Genomic DNA, 19,991 nt, shown 5'->3' with positions numbered 1-19,991 from the left:
ACATGCGCATGGGAACCTGGAGCAAAAGCCCAGGCATAAAAATTGGTCAAAACGCGCGCGCGCACACGCACACTGTGCAAGCAGTCTGCTATGCATCCATTTTTATTCTCACCAACTTGTCCTGTGTTTATAGTGATGAAAGGCAAAAAAGAAAACACTAATGAGACTACAGGTAAAACATCACCTCAATAATAGAGGTATAGGAAACTGTCTACAAATTTCAAAAGGGAGTTACATAAAGATTTTTAATATTTTGCTTGGGAAATTGCAGCAATGTGGCTAGCAATGACATTTTGTTAGCTGGCAACATTATTTATTTTGCATTTAGAAAACGAAGTTTCAGTAATCAACCCTGAAACTGAGAAATACTGATGGGAGGATCTTAGTCACTCTGGGAGGTTAATTCAAGTCAAAATGTAATTTGCATTTTATTTTATAAAAAGTTGTTTCCACAACTTCAACCAAAAGTGATTACATACAGATGAACATCTTTGTACTCAACAAATCTGTAATATCATAAACCCTACTATCCACTGAAATGGAGGATGTGTTTCCCAATTCTGTATTTTTTTTGCATTGTTAAATTTCCTTCATTTAAATCTCTACTACTTTCCTGAGGAGCTCCATATATCCCACCTTTTCTCTTTTGTTCAGATGTAACACTCAACTGTTGTCCTGTTAAGTTGCCATAATATTGAATATTAGTCCATAGTTTTCATGTGCACTTTTCTCAAATGTGTGGTCTGCTGCTTGTATTTTCCTACTTTGTGACCAATGTCATTCTTTACAATGACATGACTTCCTTTTTAAATTTAATACTTGATTCTCAAGGCATTACATCAAATTTTTATTTTAACGATCTTTACAAATGGCATTACATATGTAACCATTTATAAATTTCAAGGTGCTTCTTTGGAATCAATTGCACATGAATCACCATAAAGCATATACTCAACACGACACACAATGAAACACACAGGTCCCAGCTGCCTCTCATTGCTTAACTGTTCATCAGATTCCTACCGAACATGGAAAGCAATGGGCTTTTATGCATGGCATCCATTACAGGAAATTACAAATGTGTAGTTGTGCTGTTTGAAATATATGCATACGTCAAAAGCTGAAAAAGAAATGTATTGCGTGGACGCATCTTAACACATGCTACAATGTGAAGTACCACTCCAACAGACATACGTGACAGTAGTTTATTTACCTTTTGTACACAAATAGTGAAGTGGTAAATGCGCGCAGACAATGTAATTTATTGTCTAAGGAAAAAAAAAATACATCACAAGAAACAAGCATGTTGACACAGAATTAAGATAACAGTGCAGCAACAAACAAGGCAGGTGGCCCCCCCCCCTCGAGCCATATACACACTCTTCTCAACCATTACATTCAAATGTAAACAAGTGAAATACATGTAAAATACATATGGTTACATATATAAAGTTCCACAAGTTATTTTTCAATTTCTCAAGGGGGAATTCTCACAACAAAATATTTTTAAAAAAATTTACGTTGTGCTTAACATATGCTTACACAACAAGTTAGTTGGATTAAAACATAAAACTCAGGCCAGTACAGCTGTATTTATCATGCAAATATATTACAATCTCTCTAGGTAAGATGTCATTAATATCAAAATATTGTTTCTATCATCAATATTAAAAAGTGAAGGTATGCTGCATCTTATTTATACGCTATATTACATTTTTGTTTTTTCTACTATTTCATACTCTGGTAACAAATGGTTTCAAGTGTGGCCATTACACAAAAGCCACTCAATCATGAAATACACAAATTATATAAAAAAGAGTGAACTATGTCCTTTACAGACATATTTTAGTACTAAAAGTTCATCTGTAATATTGTATATTACTGAAGTTGTAAAATTTTCTGCAATCATAGAAATATCCACGCGCCTTCAGGAAAAGTGTGCCTTAATAACTTTTGGATAATGATTCAACGTGAAATCTGAAAAAGAAGTAAAAACACTCATGTAATGATAAAAGACACAATAAACAAGACAGTGCAACACAGTTAAAGCAAATACTCACTATTGGGTCTGAACTAGTACATTAGATTTATTATTTAAATCATTACTGACAGTTGCACACTTTCCAATAACATAGCTTACGACAGATGAAAATCAAAACCATTCAGCTATCTAGTGTTTGAGTTACCTGAAGGTTTTTTCTACTACAGTATATTAGTTACACTGTACAGATTCCAGGAGCGAGAGATCTCTGGGATGTGGGAAGAAAGTCAAATATGAACATTTGAGAAGTGAAATTACACAACACCTTTAAATATTATTGTATTGCAGTGTTAATAATAAATTAATGTAAAACACTAACATTAAAACAGCTCGTACACGCACGCACGCACGCTTACGAATGAAAATGTGCAGAACACATTATTTTCTAGTTTTTTAACCACACTCATGATCTGTCTGCACTCCCAAAACCTTAAAAATTTTTACTTGCTTCAATGTTCAAAGTGGACTATTTATATAGCTTTCAGAGAATTTCCAATCTTTTGACAGATTGTGATAATCCCAATTGCCTTGAACCACATCAGCGTGTTTTTAAATACTTCATTTGTTGCCTTCTCAGTGACATGACTCTTTACTATAATTTTTAAAAACTGACATCTGTTACAAATGATCCAGTGGTCCCCACTTTATCATCTCAAGGTAAATGAAATTTTTCACAGATGTTCCTTATGCAATGGAATTAAACTGTACAAGACTTCTGCTTAAGGGAGGGAGGGGATTACGAGGAATTAGGCAATGGGCTACAATGTTTAAAATTGGATAGCAGCAGCAGCAGCAGCAATACGGGGAATGTTTATATCCGATGCATCACTTTTTGTACTGAACATACTGGCAATATTTCTAGTCCATGTTACTCAAAAATTTCCATGCAAGTTTAAGTCAAATTTGGGGAAACCTTTATCACGATTATTATCCAGCAAACTGCAACAACTTTTTGATGAAGTGTATAGACCAACCATTTAAACTTCTATTAAAATGCTTCATGGCTGACATTTCAATTACTCTAACAGCAGAGGCAACCTACCAGTCATCTATGGAAACACTGCCACCTACCACTGCAATCTATTAGTAAAAAAATTATTTAAATAAAGCTACAAAGTTTGTTCGAGCAGCAATCTCCAACAGTTACACGTATGCACAACGTGGCAATTTAGCAGCTGTGAAGTGAATTTAAATACATTCACAGTCACATTAGATTTGTGTGTTTCTTCTTGTGACTCACTTTAAGTCTCTGATTTGACAGTTTTGATGTCGTTAGCAAAGTAAGCATTGTAACTGAGTTTTGTCAATATGACATATTTTGCTTTTATAAATCTGATTTTTCCCACATATTTGGGTTAATTGACCAACTAAAATGGCCTACTACTTTGCTCAGATACTGTCTATTTATTTAAAACTGAATGTATCATTCCACACTGTTGTCTAATTTCGACAGTTCAGTTAATTTCAAGTATCCATTTTAATTTCCTCTTATGCATCACATAATAGATCATGAGAAAATACTCAAGGAACATTAAATCCCAGAAACTACAATCAAAACCACAATAGCAGATACGCCTACTTCACTGTGAATCAAGGAATTAGTATGCACGCTGTAACTGGGATTACAGGTATATTTTCTACAGACTAATTTTAAACTGAAACTGCACAGAAGTACCTGACTAAACTTTAATATCTAAAAACAAGAACTAAGTGTGAAGTCAAAACTTAGAGTGCTGGTACATACTTGTGTCGGAAACAAGAATTTATCTTGTCAATCCATATTCATCTGAACACACACTATTAAATAGAAATTTGTAAGTAATACGTTACATTAATGCGTAACACAGCGCACGCTGGCATGGTTGGCTGGTTGGTTTAAAAGGGGAGCGGGGGAAGGAACCAAACTGCGAGGTCGTAGGTCCCTTGTTCCCAGTAAAATAATTACAAAATGGAAAGAAGAAAAGAAAGGAGACGTACAGCACAATAACAAGAAAAAGGAAGGACCAGAAGAACAGGACAACCCACACTACTATGGACAAAAACAGGAAAAGAAAACCATAGAGAAACAGGTAGAAGAGGTAAAAACAAGAGAACATATGACCATGAGAATAATAAGGGAGAGCCAGCTACTCTGTGACACGTTAAAGCATCCACCCTAAAAGCATTAGAGTGGAGAACACAAAGGGACAAAGGACATGCGCTAAAACATATATAGAATGATAAAGCCCACCGTCACGTATAAAACATAAAACTAAATCAGCCGATGAGGTGTTGTCAGTTAAAATTTATGGCAACAAGTCCGGTAACTGAAGAGTACATCGCAGGGCAGCCAAAGGACAGCTCACCAAGATATGGGCCACTGTCAGCCAGGCGTCGCACCAACACTGAGGTGGGTCATCACGGCGCAGGAGGTAGCCGTGTGCCACCCACGCGATGCCAATGCGGAGTCGGCAGAGAACCACAGAGTCCCCGCGAGAGGCCCGCACGGAGGACTGACACACATTCATAGTCTCCTTAATGGAATGCAGTTTGTTGTGCATGCTGAGGCTATGCCATTTCATCTTCCAAAGTCACAAAACCTTGCGGCGTAATACTGAACACACGTCAGTTGCAGAGAAGCCGATTTCCATAAGCGGTTTCCGCATAGCCTGTTTGGCCAGTCAGTCTACAAGTTCGATGCCTGGGATTCCGACTTGAGCTAAGGTACATACAAACACCACTGAATAACTGGACCGTTCCAGGGCATAGATGGATTACTGGATGGTCACTATCAAAGGATGATGAGGGTAGCAATGGTCGACAGCTTGTAGGTTGCTCAAGGAGTCAGTGCACAGAAGAAATGCCTCCCCAGGGCATGAACGGATGTGCTCAGGAGCACGAGATACAGCCACCAGCTCGGCAGTGAAAACGATGCAGGCACCGAGCAAGGAATGCTGTTCAGTAAGTTCTCCATGGAAATACACGAAGCTGACGTGAGCATCAGCCATCAAGCCGTCGGTGTAAACCACTTCATGGCCTTTGTACTTGTCAACAATCGAGAAGAAGGGACAGTGGAGAGCCACAGGGTTAACTGCGTCCTTAGTGCCATATGAAAGGTCGAGGCGAAGCCACGGTCCACGTGTACACCATGCAGGTGTATGTGACTGGACCTCAAGTATAGGCGGTAAAGGCAAGGACTCCAGATCAGACAGAAGGGATCGGACACGAACTGCAATTGGAAACCCTGACCGGGGCCGCCTATGCGGGGGATGAACTGCCAGGGGTGGAAAAGAAGACGGTGATTTGGATGCGCAGAAGAACTACGAACTTGTGCTACATAACTGACCAGCAGTTGTGCACTCCTAACCTGCAATGGAGGCACTCCGGCTTCCACAAGGACACTGGTCACCGGACTCGTCCTAAAAGCTCCTGTCACTAGGTGAACGCCATAGTGGTGCACTGTGTCAAGCAAATGCAACACTGCGGGCGCTGCCGAACCATAATCCAGACTACCACAGTCCAGGCAGGATTGAACAAGGGAGCTGTAGCAGCATTGAGTGATCTACACCCCAGTTGATGTCGCTCAGGCGACAGAGGGCATTGAGGTGCTGCCAGCACTTCCGCTTAGCTGTTGAAGGTGAGGAAGCCGAGTCAATCTGGCATTGAAAACCAGTCCTAAGAATCAATATGTCTCCACTACAGTGAGTGGATCGTCATTAAGGTGAAGTTCTGGTTCCAAATGAATGGTTCGACACCGACAGAAGTGCATAACACATGACTTTGCGACCGAAAACTGGAAACTGTGGGCTAGAGCCCATGACTACACCTTGTTGATGGATTCCTGTAGGCGCCGCTCAGCAACACTAGTACTGGTGGAGCAGTATGAAATGCAGAAGTCGTCTGCATACACAGAAGGTGAGACGGCTGGCCCTACAGCTGCTGCTACACCACTAATAGCCACTAAAAAGAGAGAGGCACTCAATACAGAACCCTGCGGGACCCCACTCTCCTGGATATGGAGGGGATCTATGGGAAGCACCAACTTGGACACAGAAAGCACGAAGCGACAGGAAATTCTAGATAAAAATCGGGAGCGGGCCTCAGATACGCCACTTGTATAATGTGGCAAGGATATGATGTCGTCAGGCCTTGTCAACTTGGTTTTTATAAATCATGAAAGACGGCAACCAGATGCTGGCATCTGGAATTGGCTGTTTGGATGGCAGACTCTACGGACACAAGGTTATCAGTGGTGGAGTGACACTTGATGGAAGCCGCCCTGACATGGAGCCAGTAGGTCACATGACTCCAGGACCCGACCCAACACAACCGCTGACACACCATACATTCCAGCAGCTTACAAAGAATGTTGGTGAGGTTCATAGGCCAATAGCTATCCACATTAAGTGGATTCTTACCGGGTTTGAGCACTGGAATGATGGTGCTCTCCCACCATTGTGATGAAAAGACGCCATTGCACCTGATCCACTTGAAGATGACGAGGGCATGTCACTTGTAGTCAGATGAGAGGTATTTAATCATCTAATTAGATCCGATCTTGTTCATGAGGTGCATCGAGGCAACGTGCAAGGGCACTGCGGATCTCCCACTCTGTAAATGGGGCGTTATAGGATTCACTGTGGCGTGTAGTAATTGAGAGGACTTTCTTTTCCAGCTGCCATTTGAGAGTGCGAAAGGCTGGGGGGGGGGGGGGGGGGGGGGGGGGGGGGGGGGGGGGGTTAGGGGTAATTCTCTGATGCAGAGGCTCGAGCACAGTGCTCGGCAATCGCGTCAGCAGATAACATGCTGTTTATGTTAACACCTGTTGGGATCTGGTACCCAAACACGTTTGATCGTTGCTCAGACTTGAGAAGGTGACTTATGGCACCCAATGGTCTGGTGTTGGCAGAGCTGATGGGGCTAGAACTGTTGTAGCAGGGGCGTAAAACAATCTCATACATACATACAGGTGTTCAAATTTCCTCTTAGGTCCAGTGTAGGCCAGTCGGTCAAGGGTGTTGAACTCCATGATTTTCCTTTCTTTCTGGAGATTCCTGCAGTCAGGTGAGCAAAGCGAATGGTGCTCTCCGCAGTTGACACACATGGGAGGTGAGGCACATGGAGTATTGGGATGTGACGGACGTCCGCAATCTCGACATGTGATGCCGAGTGTACAGCGGGAAGACATGTGGCTGAACTTACAGCATTTAAAGCACCGCATTGGGGGAGGGGTATACAGCTTTACATCACAGCGGTAGACCATCATCATGACCTCCTTGGATCGAAATGTCAAAAGCCAAGATGAAAGCACCAGTGGCATCCTGATTATCCCTCTGACCCCAGTGGACACGGCAAACGGAATGTACACCATGCTGCTCTAAATTGACGCACAGCTCATCTTCAGACTGCAAAAAGGCTGGAATACCTAAGAGGCTCATTAAGCTTCCTATGACGACTCTCAGCGAAACCAACTGTAAAGTAAAAATACAGGGCGAAATCAACAGAGAAGTGGAAATGAAGAAGGGACTTAGACAGGGTGACAATATCTCCTCTTTGCTATTCAACCTTTGCCTAGAAAAAGTCAGATAGAGTTAAATAAAGGAGGAACCTTCTTAAATCGTTCACTACAGTACCTAGCCTATGCTGACGATGTGGCATTACTCGCATGAAACCTTGCTGTGCTAGACAAAGCCTATGAACAACTGGAAAAAGGTGCAATGGAACTTTGCCTGACAGTCAACATCGAAAAGACCAAGTATATGGCAATAACCAACCAACAAAACCTAACAAATCTCAGGATAGCCGTCAGGGAGTCTGAAAGGGTGAGAGACTTCAAGCACCTTGGGTTGGCTATCACTGACACAAATGACATTGGCAGTGAGGTGAAAGCCAGAACAACAGCAGGTAACAGATGCTACTTTGCCGCATTACCCATGCTTAGAAGTTCGCTTCTATCAGGAAAATCCAAAATCCTCAATTACAAAACAATTATAAGACCAGTTGTTATGTATGGTGTCGAAACAAGGACCATGACTGTAAATGAGGAAAGTATCCTTAGCATATGGAAGAGAAAGGTGCAACGTAAAATATATGGCCCAGTATATGAGCAAGAAGGTTGGTGTATTCGTACGAATGCAGAACTACAACACCTTGTTGAAGAACCTGATATTGTTACTACCATTGAAATAAGAAGATTGCAGTGGGCAGGGCATGTTGCCAGAATGGAAGAAGACAGAGCATGTAAGAGGATTTTTGATGGCAAGGCTGGAGGCCGACGGCGGAGGGGACGCCCCAGAAAGAGATGAGTGGAATGACTTGAAAAAGACATAAAAAAGCTGGGTGTCAGAGGATGGAGACGGAAAGCCATGGATCATATAGAATGGCAGGATATTTTGATGCAGGCCAAGGCCCTTCTAGGGCTGTAGCGCCGAGCAGTAAGTAAGCAAGTACTACAGACAGGAATACCTCGGGCCTATTCGGGTGACAAATGCGGTACTCTTCTGTGATCAGCTCTTGGACTGGTTGTGGGAGAATTGGAGGTGTGTGGAGAATTTGCATAGAAGATGTCTGCAGACTAGGTCCAAAGAGATAGTGCTTGCCTGTGAACCTTGGCAAGACCTTCAGCGTAATGCGAAAGGGAGTTCTGGTCACTGCGATTACACCATTCCCAGGTGGCAAGGATATGTAGGAGGGATTTTTGATGAAGGATAGCAGCTGTCAAAATGTAGGTACTGTTTGTGGTTTTGACGTGGAAACGCTTGTGGATGGAGCCATCAGATAGGAAGAGGTCAATGCCTAGGAAGGTGGCATGCTCGGTTCAGGACAGCCAGATGAAGTGGATGGGAGAGAAGGTGTTGATATTGTTCAGGAATAGGATAGGGAGTCTTGGCCTGAGCCCAGGTCTACACTCAGGGCCACGATACCCACGACAGCCTCACCACTGCCAAACTGTGGCCAACAGCAAAGCAGACCACCCTGTGGTACAATTTCGACTTCAATGGCTGCTTCACAACCTGGCCCACCTGGATATTCCCTCCTCCACCACCAGCTTTTCTAAAATGCACAGACGGGAATCATCCTTACAACACTTTCTCCATGCTCAAAATTATCCCGGCCCAACCTACAGTAATCTACTATCCCCACACCCTCCACCCAACAGTTTCCATGCTTTTCCCTTAACTGCTCCTCTTTTTCCACTCCCCAGTCTCCCCCGCACCTCCTGAAGCCCCACCTGACAGCCTAGTCCCTGCCCGTCCCACCAGACAGCACCCTTCTCTCCCACTATCCATATCCTTTATTCAAAACCACACCTTCTGCTGGAAAAGTTATGTCTACGGTGTTTTTCAATTCCGAAGGACTCTTGCTTGTGGACATCATGCCAAGTGGAACCACCATAAATTCTGATGCATATGTGACGACACTGAAGAAACTTCAAGCTCGACTGAGTCGTGTTCGACCACATCGGCAAAAGCAGGATGTTTTGCTGTTGCACGACAATGTACGGTCACATGTCAGTCAAAAAACTATGGAAGCGACCACAAAACTCGGTTGGACAACATGTACACCGGCCTTACAGTCCTGACCTGGCACCATGTGACTATCATCTCTTTGGGAAACTGGGAAGACTCTCTTCGTGGAACAAGGTTTGAAGATGATGACTCCCTTGTGCACACTGCCAAACAGTGGCTCCAACAGGTTGGTCCAGAATTTTATTGTGCGCATATACAGGCGCTGATTCCATGATGGTGTAAGGCAGTTGAGAGGGATCGAAATTATGCGGAGAAATGAAAATATTGTTCCTAAAGGGTATATCTATACACTGAAAAACTTTCAAACATGTAGAATAAAAGATGGAGTAAAAAAAAAAAAAAAAATAGTGTGCATTTCTTTTGGAGTGACCCTCGTACCTGTCTGCTTTCACCTGTTGTGTCATCAAGATGTTGGACACCCCTAATTTCAGCACACACACAATGAACAAATATTTAAACAACAATGTGGAATATTTCCCTCCGGCAAAAAAATTAAACTGATGGGACAACTGTGGGGGGAGGGGGTTGTTGTTGTTGTTAAGGTGCAGGCATATTAAGTATACATCAGTAAGAGTGACATCACTATTCCAAAAACAAACAAAACTGAAAAGAAACATATGAAATCCTCAAGAATAAACTGAACAAAAACCAACACAACTGGAATCTAATACTTCATTTGACCTACGTAACCGATACGAAAGCAGCAATACCTGACACCCTCTACCCCCACATAGAACCATAAATACCGATATCACTTCACTCAACTACGTAGCTCAAACCAAGACAGCAATAACACCACCCACCCAACTCAACCATACAAACAAGTGTTCTAAGTTCACTTGATGTATATAGATCCAAGGAAGCCCCCAGTATCAAGAACCCACAAATAGCGGAACTGAGTTAATGATTACTGATCAATAATATTGTCACCAATCACAAATTTTCATTTTTTAATTGCATCCAAAGTGTTTCTGAACTACAACACAAGGATTATATGGCTATAATGGGCATTTCATCCGCTTCTATTTTCACCCAATAGTAACAAAGCTACACAGTTGTTATATTTCAGCAGAGTATGCCTAATGTGGGATTAATGAGAAAATGCCAGTTTGAATTTACTATTATTACCATTTACATGGTATGGTAGCAAACCCATTATTCCATACTATCGCTGTAACACAAGTAATATCATACATATGTTGAATACAGTAGTCTGAAAATGTGAAAGTTTTTCAGCAATCCAGAAAACAAAAGTTGTGGCCAAACTTAGATAAAGACTTAACTTTATTTCTCACTGTTCTTTAGCATTTCCTGATTAAACCTGTGGTGTCACTGCCAGACACCACACTTGCTAGGTGGTAGCCTTTAAATCGGCCGCGGTCCGGTAGTATACGTCGGACCCGCATATCGCCACTGTCAGCAATTGCAGACCGAGCGCCACCACACGGCAGATCTAGAGAGACGTCCTAGCACTCGCCCCAGTTGTACAGCCGACTTTGCCAGAGATGGATGACTGACAAATACGCTCTCATTTGCCGAGACGATAGTTAGCATAGCCTTCAGCTAAGTCAATTGCTACGACCTAGCAAGACGCCATCACCAAGTTATATTGAGATGATAATACTGTGTCAACAAGACCAATGTTCACCAATTGTGGATTAAAGTTAAGTATTCCAGCAGCTACGTACTTTTCTTTATAGCATTCATTACATATCCTGTTTCAGACCTCACGCCAGCCTGCGTGAGTTTAAGCGCGTGCCTTTCGGCTTCCTCTCATTGTGTCTAGGCTGTCTTGTCTAGACACAACAAAACCCACCTGAGGTATGGTTTATAACAACAGTGTCATTTTGTTACTATTAGGTGAAGACTGTAGCATATATTGATGTCCATCAAAGCCACACAGTCCTTGAATATGTAGCTCCAAACCCCGTTGGACATCAATGAAAAAATAAAAATTTGTTGTTGATGATGGGATTTTACTAATCAATAAACCTTAACCTAGAAATTACAGTCATGGGCACTCCTCAACTTAATGTCTATTAAGAAGATACTTCTATTATCAAAACCTAATGAGAACAAAATAACTGCAACATAGCAGACACCTACAAACTACCAAATTGGAACTTCAATAACCAACACAAACCACAAATCATAAAAAACTACTCCAACATAAACTTCGATACCCATGTAGCAAGAAAAATTATGTACACAGATGCTGCTAGGTTTTATAAATTCCGCACAGTGCTGACATTTCACACATTCCGCAAAGAGGCCTTATAACTGGAGAAATTTAATTGTAGACACTATATTGTCACCTACAGCAGCAACCAACAAATTACTAGTAAATTAATTAAAAAACCACATCACATGCATAATTAACAGGACAAACCAACAATACTAAAATAAAAAACAAATCAGTACTCAATAACTAATGACATAAAAATTCACTACCCACTAATTTTGCATTACCATGCTGTGTTTTGGGAGAAAAGATTATACCGGTTCCCTTGTGTCCAAAGTAACAATTTTTCTTCAAAATTCTTTTCTGCTGCATTGGTTAGTTAACTTACAGATAATAGGTTACTCTGTTTCAATCCTGACACTTTGGAGTATCTAACCACCAAATTCCACATTCATTTCATGACAGACTAAAACAGATTTTGATTTATACACAAAATGTAAAGAGCGACATTGTGTGCCATCTGTCTTAAAATCATCATAACTTCAAAGACATTTAATACAATTACTTACCTCACTAATGTGAACAAATAAATGAAGTTACATTAACCTCCCGGATTGCTTGGAAGACATTATATAGAATGACATATACAGCACAATAAAGTTATTCCATGCATACTTCCAAACTAATTTCTGAATTCTCATGGATGAGGTGGCGATACAGGCAATTAATCTAAATTGAGTATGTGATGGAAAGAAGATTCTACAGTCTGACTGACACCACTAGTCACAATGATTGTATTGAACACGCATATTTACACTGCTGACAGAACTGAAAAGGCTAACCTGAAGTTTCCTCTACTTTCCAGAAAGACAACAAATACTACACTACTTTGTAAAATTCACTTCACTGTTGTGCCCTAATTCCACTAAAACATGAGCAGTGTTCACCACAGATGATAAAATAGCCATGGAAAAAGGGGGGGTGTCAGGTGAGAGATTTTCAGAATAGGTGAGAGTATCATCCAACAAATTAGCAGTTTGGGGGGGAGGGGGTGGAACAGCATCACCAATCCCTCTACCAATGACAACAATGTATCATCTGATCCAGTTTAATTGTAACAAATCTGTCTTCTAAAAACTATGGACATAGCACATAATTCACAGCTACCCCCAAAACTGTTATAGCTATCATTTCTACTGCATTACCTGCATTATATGTCCATTTCTGGTATGAAGAACTGCTTCATTACCACAAATAACTACACTGTAATATTGCAAATATTTTCAGCCACTCTGTCAGCAGCTACTGCAAATATATTTACCACATACGTAAAATAAATTCCATTTGCAAAGGACGGAATTTTTTACTTATCTATGTGGTTAAACATTATTAAAATCCAATATTTATCTATTAAATTCTGACCGAGGTTTCAGTACAATGCAGCAGGCAAGCTCCACTTATCAGTCACCAACACATTTACAGTTGCAGAGTGAGTGGCAGTGTAGGTGGGACAAGCTTTCACCATGTGGTGTTGGCACAACATAGATGCTTACTTCTTTGGCACAGTGACAAGATGACAATCACTTCATAATAACTACCATATTAACAGGTACTGTACTTATTATAACTTGGTAACATCAGTAGCAGACACCACAACAAAGCCTACAGATTGTGCTGATCCAGAGTTGTCAGGACGTCACAAATAAATAGTACTTAACCCCAGGGCATCTATCGTGACAATAAAATTGTTCCCTGAAGTTCACTTTCCAGAGTCCACTTCTCCTCTAACCCCAAAACTTTTATGCACTCATTCACACTAAGTTCAATGCATTTATTATCCTGTTCCTATCACTCATTGTTAGCACTCCATATACACAGAGGACATCCAAAACTACAGACTGCAAAAGTTTAAATGAAATTTTATTTGAATAGAAGTGCTACATATTATTGTACAACAAAGAGAGAGAAGAAAAGAACTGCTTGTATGGGCAACTGGAATGATTAATTATGGTAGTAAGCTATATAACATCACTACAAGTAAATATTAAATTTAATGTGTAGAGCACAAAATACCTATCTGTGAAAAATAGTTTTGAATACAAATTGAAAACTTGTACCGAAAACTGACAATAATTGTTGCCGTTCAATAGACACATCCAAAAATTTCACAATTGAATTTCTTTATAAAACCGTGTATTTGCATATTATTAATTTGAACACCTTTCATTCGAAAACCTTTACCCATTACCGTAGCACCCGAGAACACATCAAATAGTGGTCATTACTCGGTTACCATTATGGTGTTTATGCAGATACAATTTTGAGCTTCTGATGCGCGGTAAAATTTCGGACAAACATTTTTCATAATATACATAAAAAAGTAAATTTTATTGTTAAAATACGCTGCTTTATTCACAATAATCTACGCGCACATTAATTTTTGAAACAGCGGAAAACTTATTTCTAGTCCACATTCCTTTCCTAAACATATATACACCAACATAATAATTGCATATAATATAGAAAATTAAAATGCTTACCACTTGCGCTTTGCAGAGGCAGTTTTTCCACCAGATTTCCGGGCTTTCGCGCCTCGTTTAGGTTTTGCTGCAACTCGTGGCGATCCTTTCTTCGCTACTGACTTACGTGCCTCACCACCAGATTTTGGTTTATTTGGTGACTCAGTTTTACCTCTTCCGCGTTTTTCGGGAGTGTTCTTCGATTCTTGGCCATCTGCAACATCAGTTTTATCCTTCTGCTTGCCTCTGGCCCTCTTAGGTGCAGGTTCGCCCTCCTCTAACGTAGTTGCAGTTTTAGCCTCCTCCACGTTTTGTGATGCAGGCTGGGCTTGAGACTTTTTAGGACTTCTACGAGGCTTTTTTTGTTCTGCATCTGTAGATTCTGCCGTTTTAGCTGCTTCTGCGGCGGGCGTCTTCGTAGCTGAGCGTTTTCCTTTTCTCGCCGGCATGTTCAGAACAGTAATCCACACGTACAACGCCTAGCCAGATAACTATTTTGGCGCGAATGTTACACACAGAGCGGTAGAAGCCGCTAGCTGGCGCATGCGCACAGCCCGTGTGACGTAACGAACTTACATTCACATAACCGACAGGCTCATTTCAAATTTAAAAAGAAAAACTCTAAAAATAAATTACTTCAACACGATTTTATGACACCTTTTTCAGTTTGGTACAGTATTACAAACAATTAACGTGTTTGTAAAAACAAATTTATGCGCCAGAATAACTACCGTTCCTGAGGTGAAGTTCTGATGAATCTAGACATTAAAATGGAAATCAGAATGTCACCTTGAGAATCATTTGTAAAGGGATGAATTCACTCGTACATCTCTTTCAAGAGTTCATTATCTCTTACTCTCGTAAGAAGCTTGGCGCTCATACAGTCCATTGCTAGAGGGTCGTCTATGGTCCTTATTATTTCCACATTATACGCATTGGCAAGCATAAGAGTTGCCAGGAAATAACGCGAAACATTTTCGACTGGTTCATTTCCCACTATATCACTGAAAGGCAAAACTGGGTGTTCCTCCGTATGTGGGAATCGAGAAAGCACTAAATCACAATATTTATGAATATTAAAATGACCTCTTTCCTGTGATGCCTTCAAAATATGTCTTATGGAATCATGCCATTCATTTACAATCTGTGTTATACTTTCAGCGACCTCTGCTGTTACTGCTGGAACGACAATTGCCTCTCTAACAAATTCCGCGTAACTTGGTGCAGGCACGTCGGATGGTGGAGGTAAACATTCGAGTAGTGGCAGTTCATCGACCTCATTCGCTTCGAAATTAACGTCGTCCTCGTTTTCAAGAATCACAGGCTCTTCAAATCCGCAAAAGTCTTCTTCGCCAAATTCGCTAGCCACGTCCCTCATAACATCGTCTAGATTTAATTCGACTGATTCTTTAGACCGTTTCTGCTCCGGTAAACAGCAATATTCTTGAAAGGCTAAGTAACATACTTTTTTCTTCCCTTTCGAAATTATATCCTTTGCAAAAAATGACAAAAAACTAGGTGGTCTTTTGTTTCTTTCCATACCTGCGTTATTGTCAGCAGGTGGTCTCTTTTGCAATACAGATGAAATGTACTCAGTGGCAGATGGCATATGAACTGTAGGTCTTGGTTGTAGTTCTCTTTCTCTCTCATCTTTTTGCACAATGCTATCCCATCCAGTACGATTCTCATTAACAACCTCTGCAGTCCCCCTTTTCCTAGAATTTTCTGCTTTGTTCTTCTCATGCTCTTGATCTGTTGCAACTTCAACTATTTCTTCTCGACTTGGTGTGGCTGCTAGTGTGCATACTTCGATGGCACAATTTTCGACAGGCTCTGGATCAATTTCCATTGGAATAGTTTCATGTTGTTCAATTGCAGGTTCCGGTGAAGGGCTTGATAACTCATCGTAATCATATTCTAGTGCGCCTGAACACTGGTTTAATTCTGGTTCACTAATTAACAGTCCAGTGGATGACAGGTATTTATTGACTCTGAAATCATATTTATTACCGACTGCGTTACCCCTCTGCCCATAAAGTTCTATTTTCTTTACACTCAGAAAGGAATCTAGCTGCGGATTGTATACGGGAAGTAGCTTGACCTTACTGCGTGTCTCGCGTGCTTGTATGTTTATGTCCCCAGCAGAAGCGCCATATTCATCATCTAAAGAACAGAATTCTGTAGAAACATGGGCATTGTCCTTCACCTCCTTGCCTTTCTTCGTTGGTGCACCAGGTTTTGCAGGGTCAGTTTCATTTCTCTGGTTCCTAATGGTATCTAAAACATTATGCAATATCTGCCACAAGTAATCCACTTTCTTCCCATAAATGTCAGCAGATTTTTGAATGACGAGTGCAGCTTTCGCAAAATTGATGGCACTAAGAATTTCCTGAGCATTTAAACTATTTTCAACCAGCAAGTCATGGTATTCCTGAAGGTATCGTGCCAAATTAATTTCCCAATTCTCTGTCAGATCACGAATAGGGTTAAGTAACACAGAAAGAACACAGTCTTCAAGCGCGCCGTCTTCTTGAGTATAAGATGCTCCAGCCATAATGTTACCTGAGTGCTATATGAAAACAAATACACTCACATTCCAAGCAATCACAGCACCAAACAAACATTCATTCACAGTAAAAATCACAAATCACATATAAAATACAATCACACAACACCTCCGGCGAAGACAATTGCAATGCATTTCAGCAAAAGATATGTCTCTCAACTCAAAAGGCCAATACCAGCGCCTTCTAATTACATAGTGAATTCTGGTCAAATCATGCATGACTAGGAATATTCCGTTCATTTTGGTCAGAGTATAATAATCAAATAACATTTCTGACGAGTTTCTTTGCTCCGTTAGTTATTGTTGCGAGAAATGACATATAATTATGCATACACATTTTCAGCAACGGTCAGGAATACCAAAGAGAAGGCGGTGTATTGCATTGTGGTGGAATTCAGTTGTGTTACAAGTTTGTGATTGAGAGAACTTAATTATTTTTTTCATCGGGGAGAGTATTCAGTATTCTGCTTGCGCTGATGGAACAGTCTTAAAAAGGTCAACACGTTTTTCCTTCGGAGTAAAGGAATGAAAGAATGAGCAGTGCCGTGCACAAGAAGACTGGAAACCTAAGTGCAAATGTTAGCGTTAGACAGGCAAAGGCTTGCAAAGAAGCTGTAATATTAGATTCTGGTAAATAAAAATCTTAATTCACCTATAATTATCATATAGTTGTATTTAATAATGAAACCTTTGCAGAAACGTAATGACATTTATTTTTATTAACAATTGACAATAAATAAAATTGAATTTCAACAGAGCCCGTTACTGAAGAAACCATTATTAAGAAGGGATATGCTTCGCCGGAAGACGTACTGAGACTTCCTAAAATAACAGAAAGTGAGTTTCAGACATTTGAAACGTTTTTGACACCATTTGAGGTCAAGTATAATCAATAGGATAAATAACTTTCTGAATAGAACTACATGTTTAAAAAAGTTTTCCATATGCTCCGATATAGATGTAGTGTCTGCTATAGTATGTTCATTATCACTGTGTCAAAACAATTTGTGTGTGTGTGTGTGTGTGTGTGTGTGTGTGTGTAGACAGAGATGGGCATCATTTGTTAAAATATGTATATATTTCTACAGATTACTTGTGTTCTCCAGAGGCAAATATCTACGACATAGACTTTACTCGGTTCAAGATAAGAGATCTGGAAACTGGGACTGTGTTGTTTGAAATTGCAAAACCACCAGCTGCAGGTAAGAAAAAAAAGGTCAGATGTTCAGAATGCTGTGTAATAATGCAGATTAAGTTCTTAGGTAATTGGAATGTCCTGGATGCTTATTATGCAAGGACATTGTAACGTATGTAGTGAAATGAATATGTTACTAATGATAAATGCTGCCAGACCGGCATTTGTACCCAGATTTTCTGCATGAAAAGTCGCAGTAGACAAGAAACTCAGATGCACTGAGATAGGTATTGAAGCTCCACACGAGCTTGTTTTGGCAAAACCCAGTATTACAACTTTGATCGACCACCACACCCACTCTCACATATAACTGATAATTTCAGAGGAAGCCTTAGCCAGTATATTTGTTCCCCAATCATACAGTTGTCCCATGGGGAAATGGGTCAAGACAAATGCGCAAATGTTAAAGTAAAAAACATGAAAAGCAGTTTGGCAGACGACAGTTTGGTTGTGAGGTGGTGAACCCACGAATGTGAAAAAAAAAAAAAAAAAAAAAAAAAAAAATCTGGCTATGGTGACAGACTGGTCCATAGCTTAGCTCATTTTTTAAAAAAAAAAAAAAAAAAAAAAAAAAAAAAACCACTGTTTTCACATTATAGTCCCCGTGGTGTTACAGTGTTTGTCAAGTGTTTCTCATGTAACTGGTCAGAGTTGATGACTCGTATTGATATTCCCTCTTTATTGGGGGAAACTTAATCATCCACCAATCAGTTGAGAAATTGTAATTTTTGTAAATTTAGTTGATGTTACAAGGCCTGCAGAAATAATACCAAATGCTTTCTCTGAAAGCTACCTAGAACAGGTAGTTTGGAAACTCATTAATGATGGAAATTTATTGGATTTAGCAGCAACAAATAGATGTACTTCTTTGAGAATGTCCAGGTTGAAACTAACGTCATTGAACATGACAGTATAATGAAAAGTATAGATTGCAACTCACCTTATAGTGGAGATATTGAGTTGCAGACAGGCGCAACAAAAAGACTACTAAATATTTAAGCTTTCGACCAGAAGACCTTCTCCTGAAATAGACAACATATGGAAGCATTCACATAAACACAGCTCACACACGCATGACAACTGTCTCTTGCTGCTGAAACCAGACTGCAAGCAAGTGTATGTGATGAGAGAAGCAATCTTGGTGGTGTGGGTAAAGAGGAGGTTGGGGCCTTTGGGGTAGGGGGGGGGGGGGGAGCAGGGTCAGTTGGGGGACAGTAAAGTGCTGTTTGAGAGTGTGCACAGATAGGAGATGGAGAGAGGGTACATCTGCTAGGTTAAGTCAAGAGGTTAGACAGAATAATGATCCATCCGGCCTCTGCCTTTGTTAATCATTGTCATTCACCCACCTATCCATTTCCTGTCCCCACTCCACCGCCTTTTGTTCCACAATTGCACCCACAGCCTTCTTGCTTCTCTCCTTTACTGTTCCAACGCCCCCTCCCCCCTCTTTTTCCCCTCCTGACTGCATCTAGCTCCTGTACCTCTCTCCACTTCATTCCTGTATGCTCTGACAAACAGCACTTTACCGTACCGTGCTCTCCCTCCCCACCCCATCCCAGTCTCTTCCTTGCTCCCACCACCCAGATTGCTTTTCTCCTTCATGCTGAGTTGCTCACAGTGTGGGCTCAGCTGCCAGAAACAGTGGTCGTGGCCGTGTGTGTGTGTGTGTGTGTGTGTGTGTGTGTGTGTGTTTTGTCTATTACAGAAAAATGCTTCCTGGCAGGAAGTTTACATGTTTAGTAATCTTTTTTTTGTCTGTGATTCAACATCTCCACTATATGGTGAGTAGCAGTCTTATCATTTTCATATAGTCATTATTCCCTTCTGGATTTTCCATCAGTGAACATGAGACAGTTTTAAAAACAATGATTTCCAAAAGTACTAAGCAAATTAAAAGAAGTATGAAGATTTACATATTTAGTAAGTTTGGTTAACATGCACTTGGCTCACATCTCAAAAGAGGAATATCTCTAGACAGCA

The 19,991-nt window shown here is 40.6% G+C and overlaps 2 protein-coding genes across 2 annotated transcripts in view; one reads left to right on the top strand and one right to left on the bottom strand.

Moving 5' to 3' along the window:
* Positions 1 to 823: 823 nt before the first annotated feature.
* Positions 824 to 16,937, bottom strand: LOC124545074 (condensin-2 complex subunit H2-like). Its single transcript, XM_047123883.1, has 2 exons — positions 14,272 to 16,937; positions 824 to 1,977 (listed from the first exon to the last, which is right to left on the bottom strand). Exon 1 carries the CDS (start codon positions 16,802 to 16,804, stop codon positions 15,068 to 15,070), a length of 1,737 nt encoding a protein of 578 aa, XP_046979839.1. The 5' UTR covers positions 16,805 to 16,937; the 3' UTR covers positions 824 to 1,977; positions 14,272 to 15,067.
* Positions 16,938 to 17,135: 198 nt separating this feature from the next.
* The window catches only part of LOC124545075 (protein unc-119 homolog B), a 52,979-nt gene continuing 50,123 nt past the window's right edge, over positions 17,136 to 19,991 (top strand). The window contains exons 1-3 of the mRNA XM_047123884.1: positions 17,136 to 17,446; positions 17,573 to 17,653; positions 17,905 to 18,018. Of these exons, the coding sequence (XP_046979840.1) occupies positions 17,350 to 17,446; positions 17,573 to 17,653; positions 17,905 to 18,018 (292 nt within the window). The 5' untranslated portion in view covers positions 17,136 to 17,349. The remainder of the gene's footprint in view (positions 17,447 to 17,572; positions 17,654 to 17,904; positions 18,019 to 19,991) is intronic.

The sequence above is a fragment of the Schistocerca americana genome, chromosome 8, assembly GCF_021461395.2.
Source record: "Schistocerca americana isolate TAMUIC-IGC-003095 chromosome 8, iqSchAmer2.1, whole genome shotgun sequence".
NCBI classification, from domain to species: Eukaryota; Metazoa; Arthropoda; class Insecta; order Orthoptera; family Acrididae; genus Schistocerca; species Schistocerca americana.
This window is presented reverse-complemented; position numbering and strand designations above follow the sequence as displayed.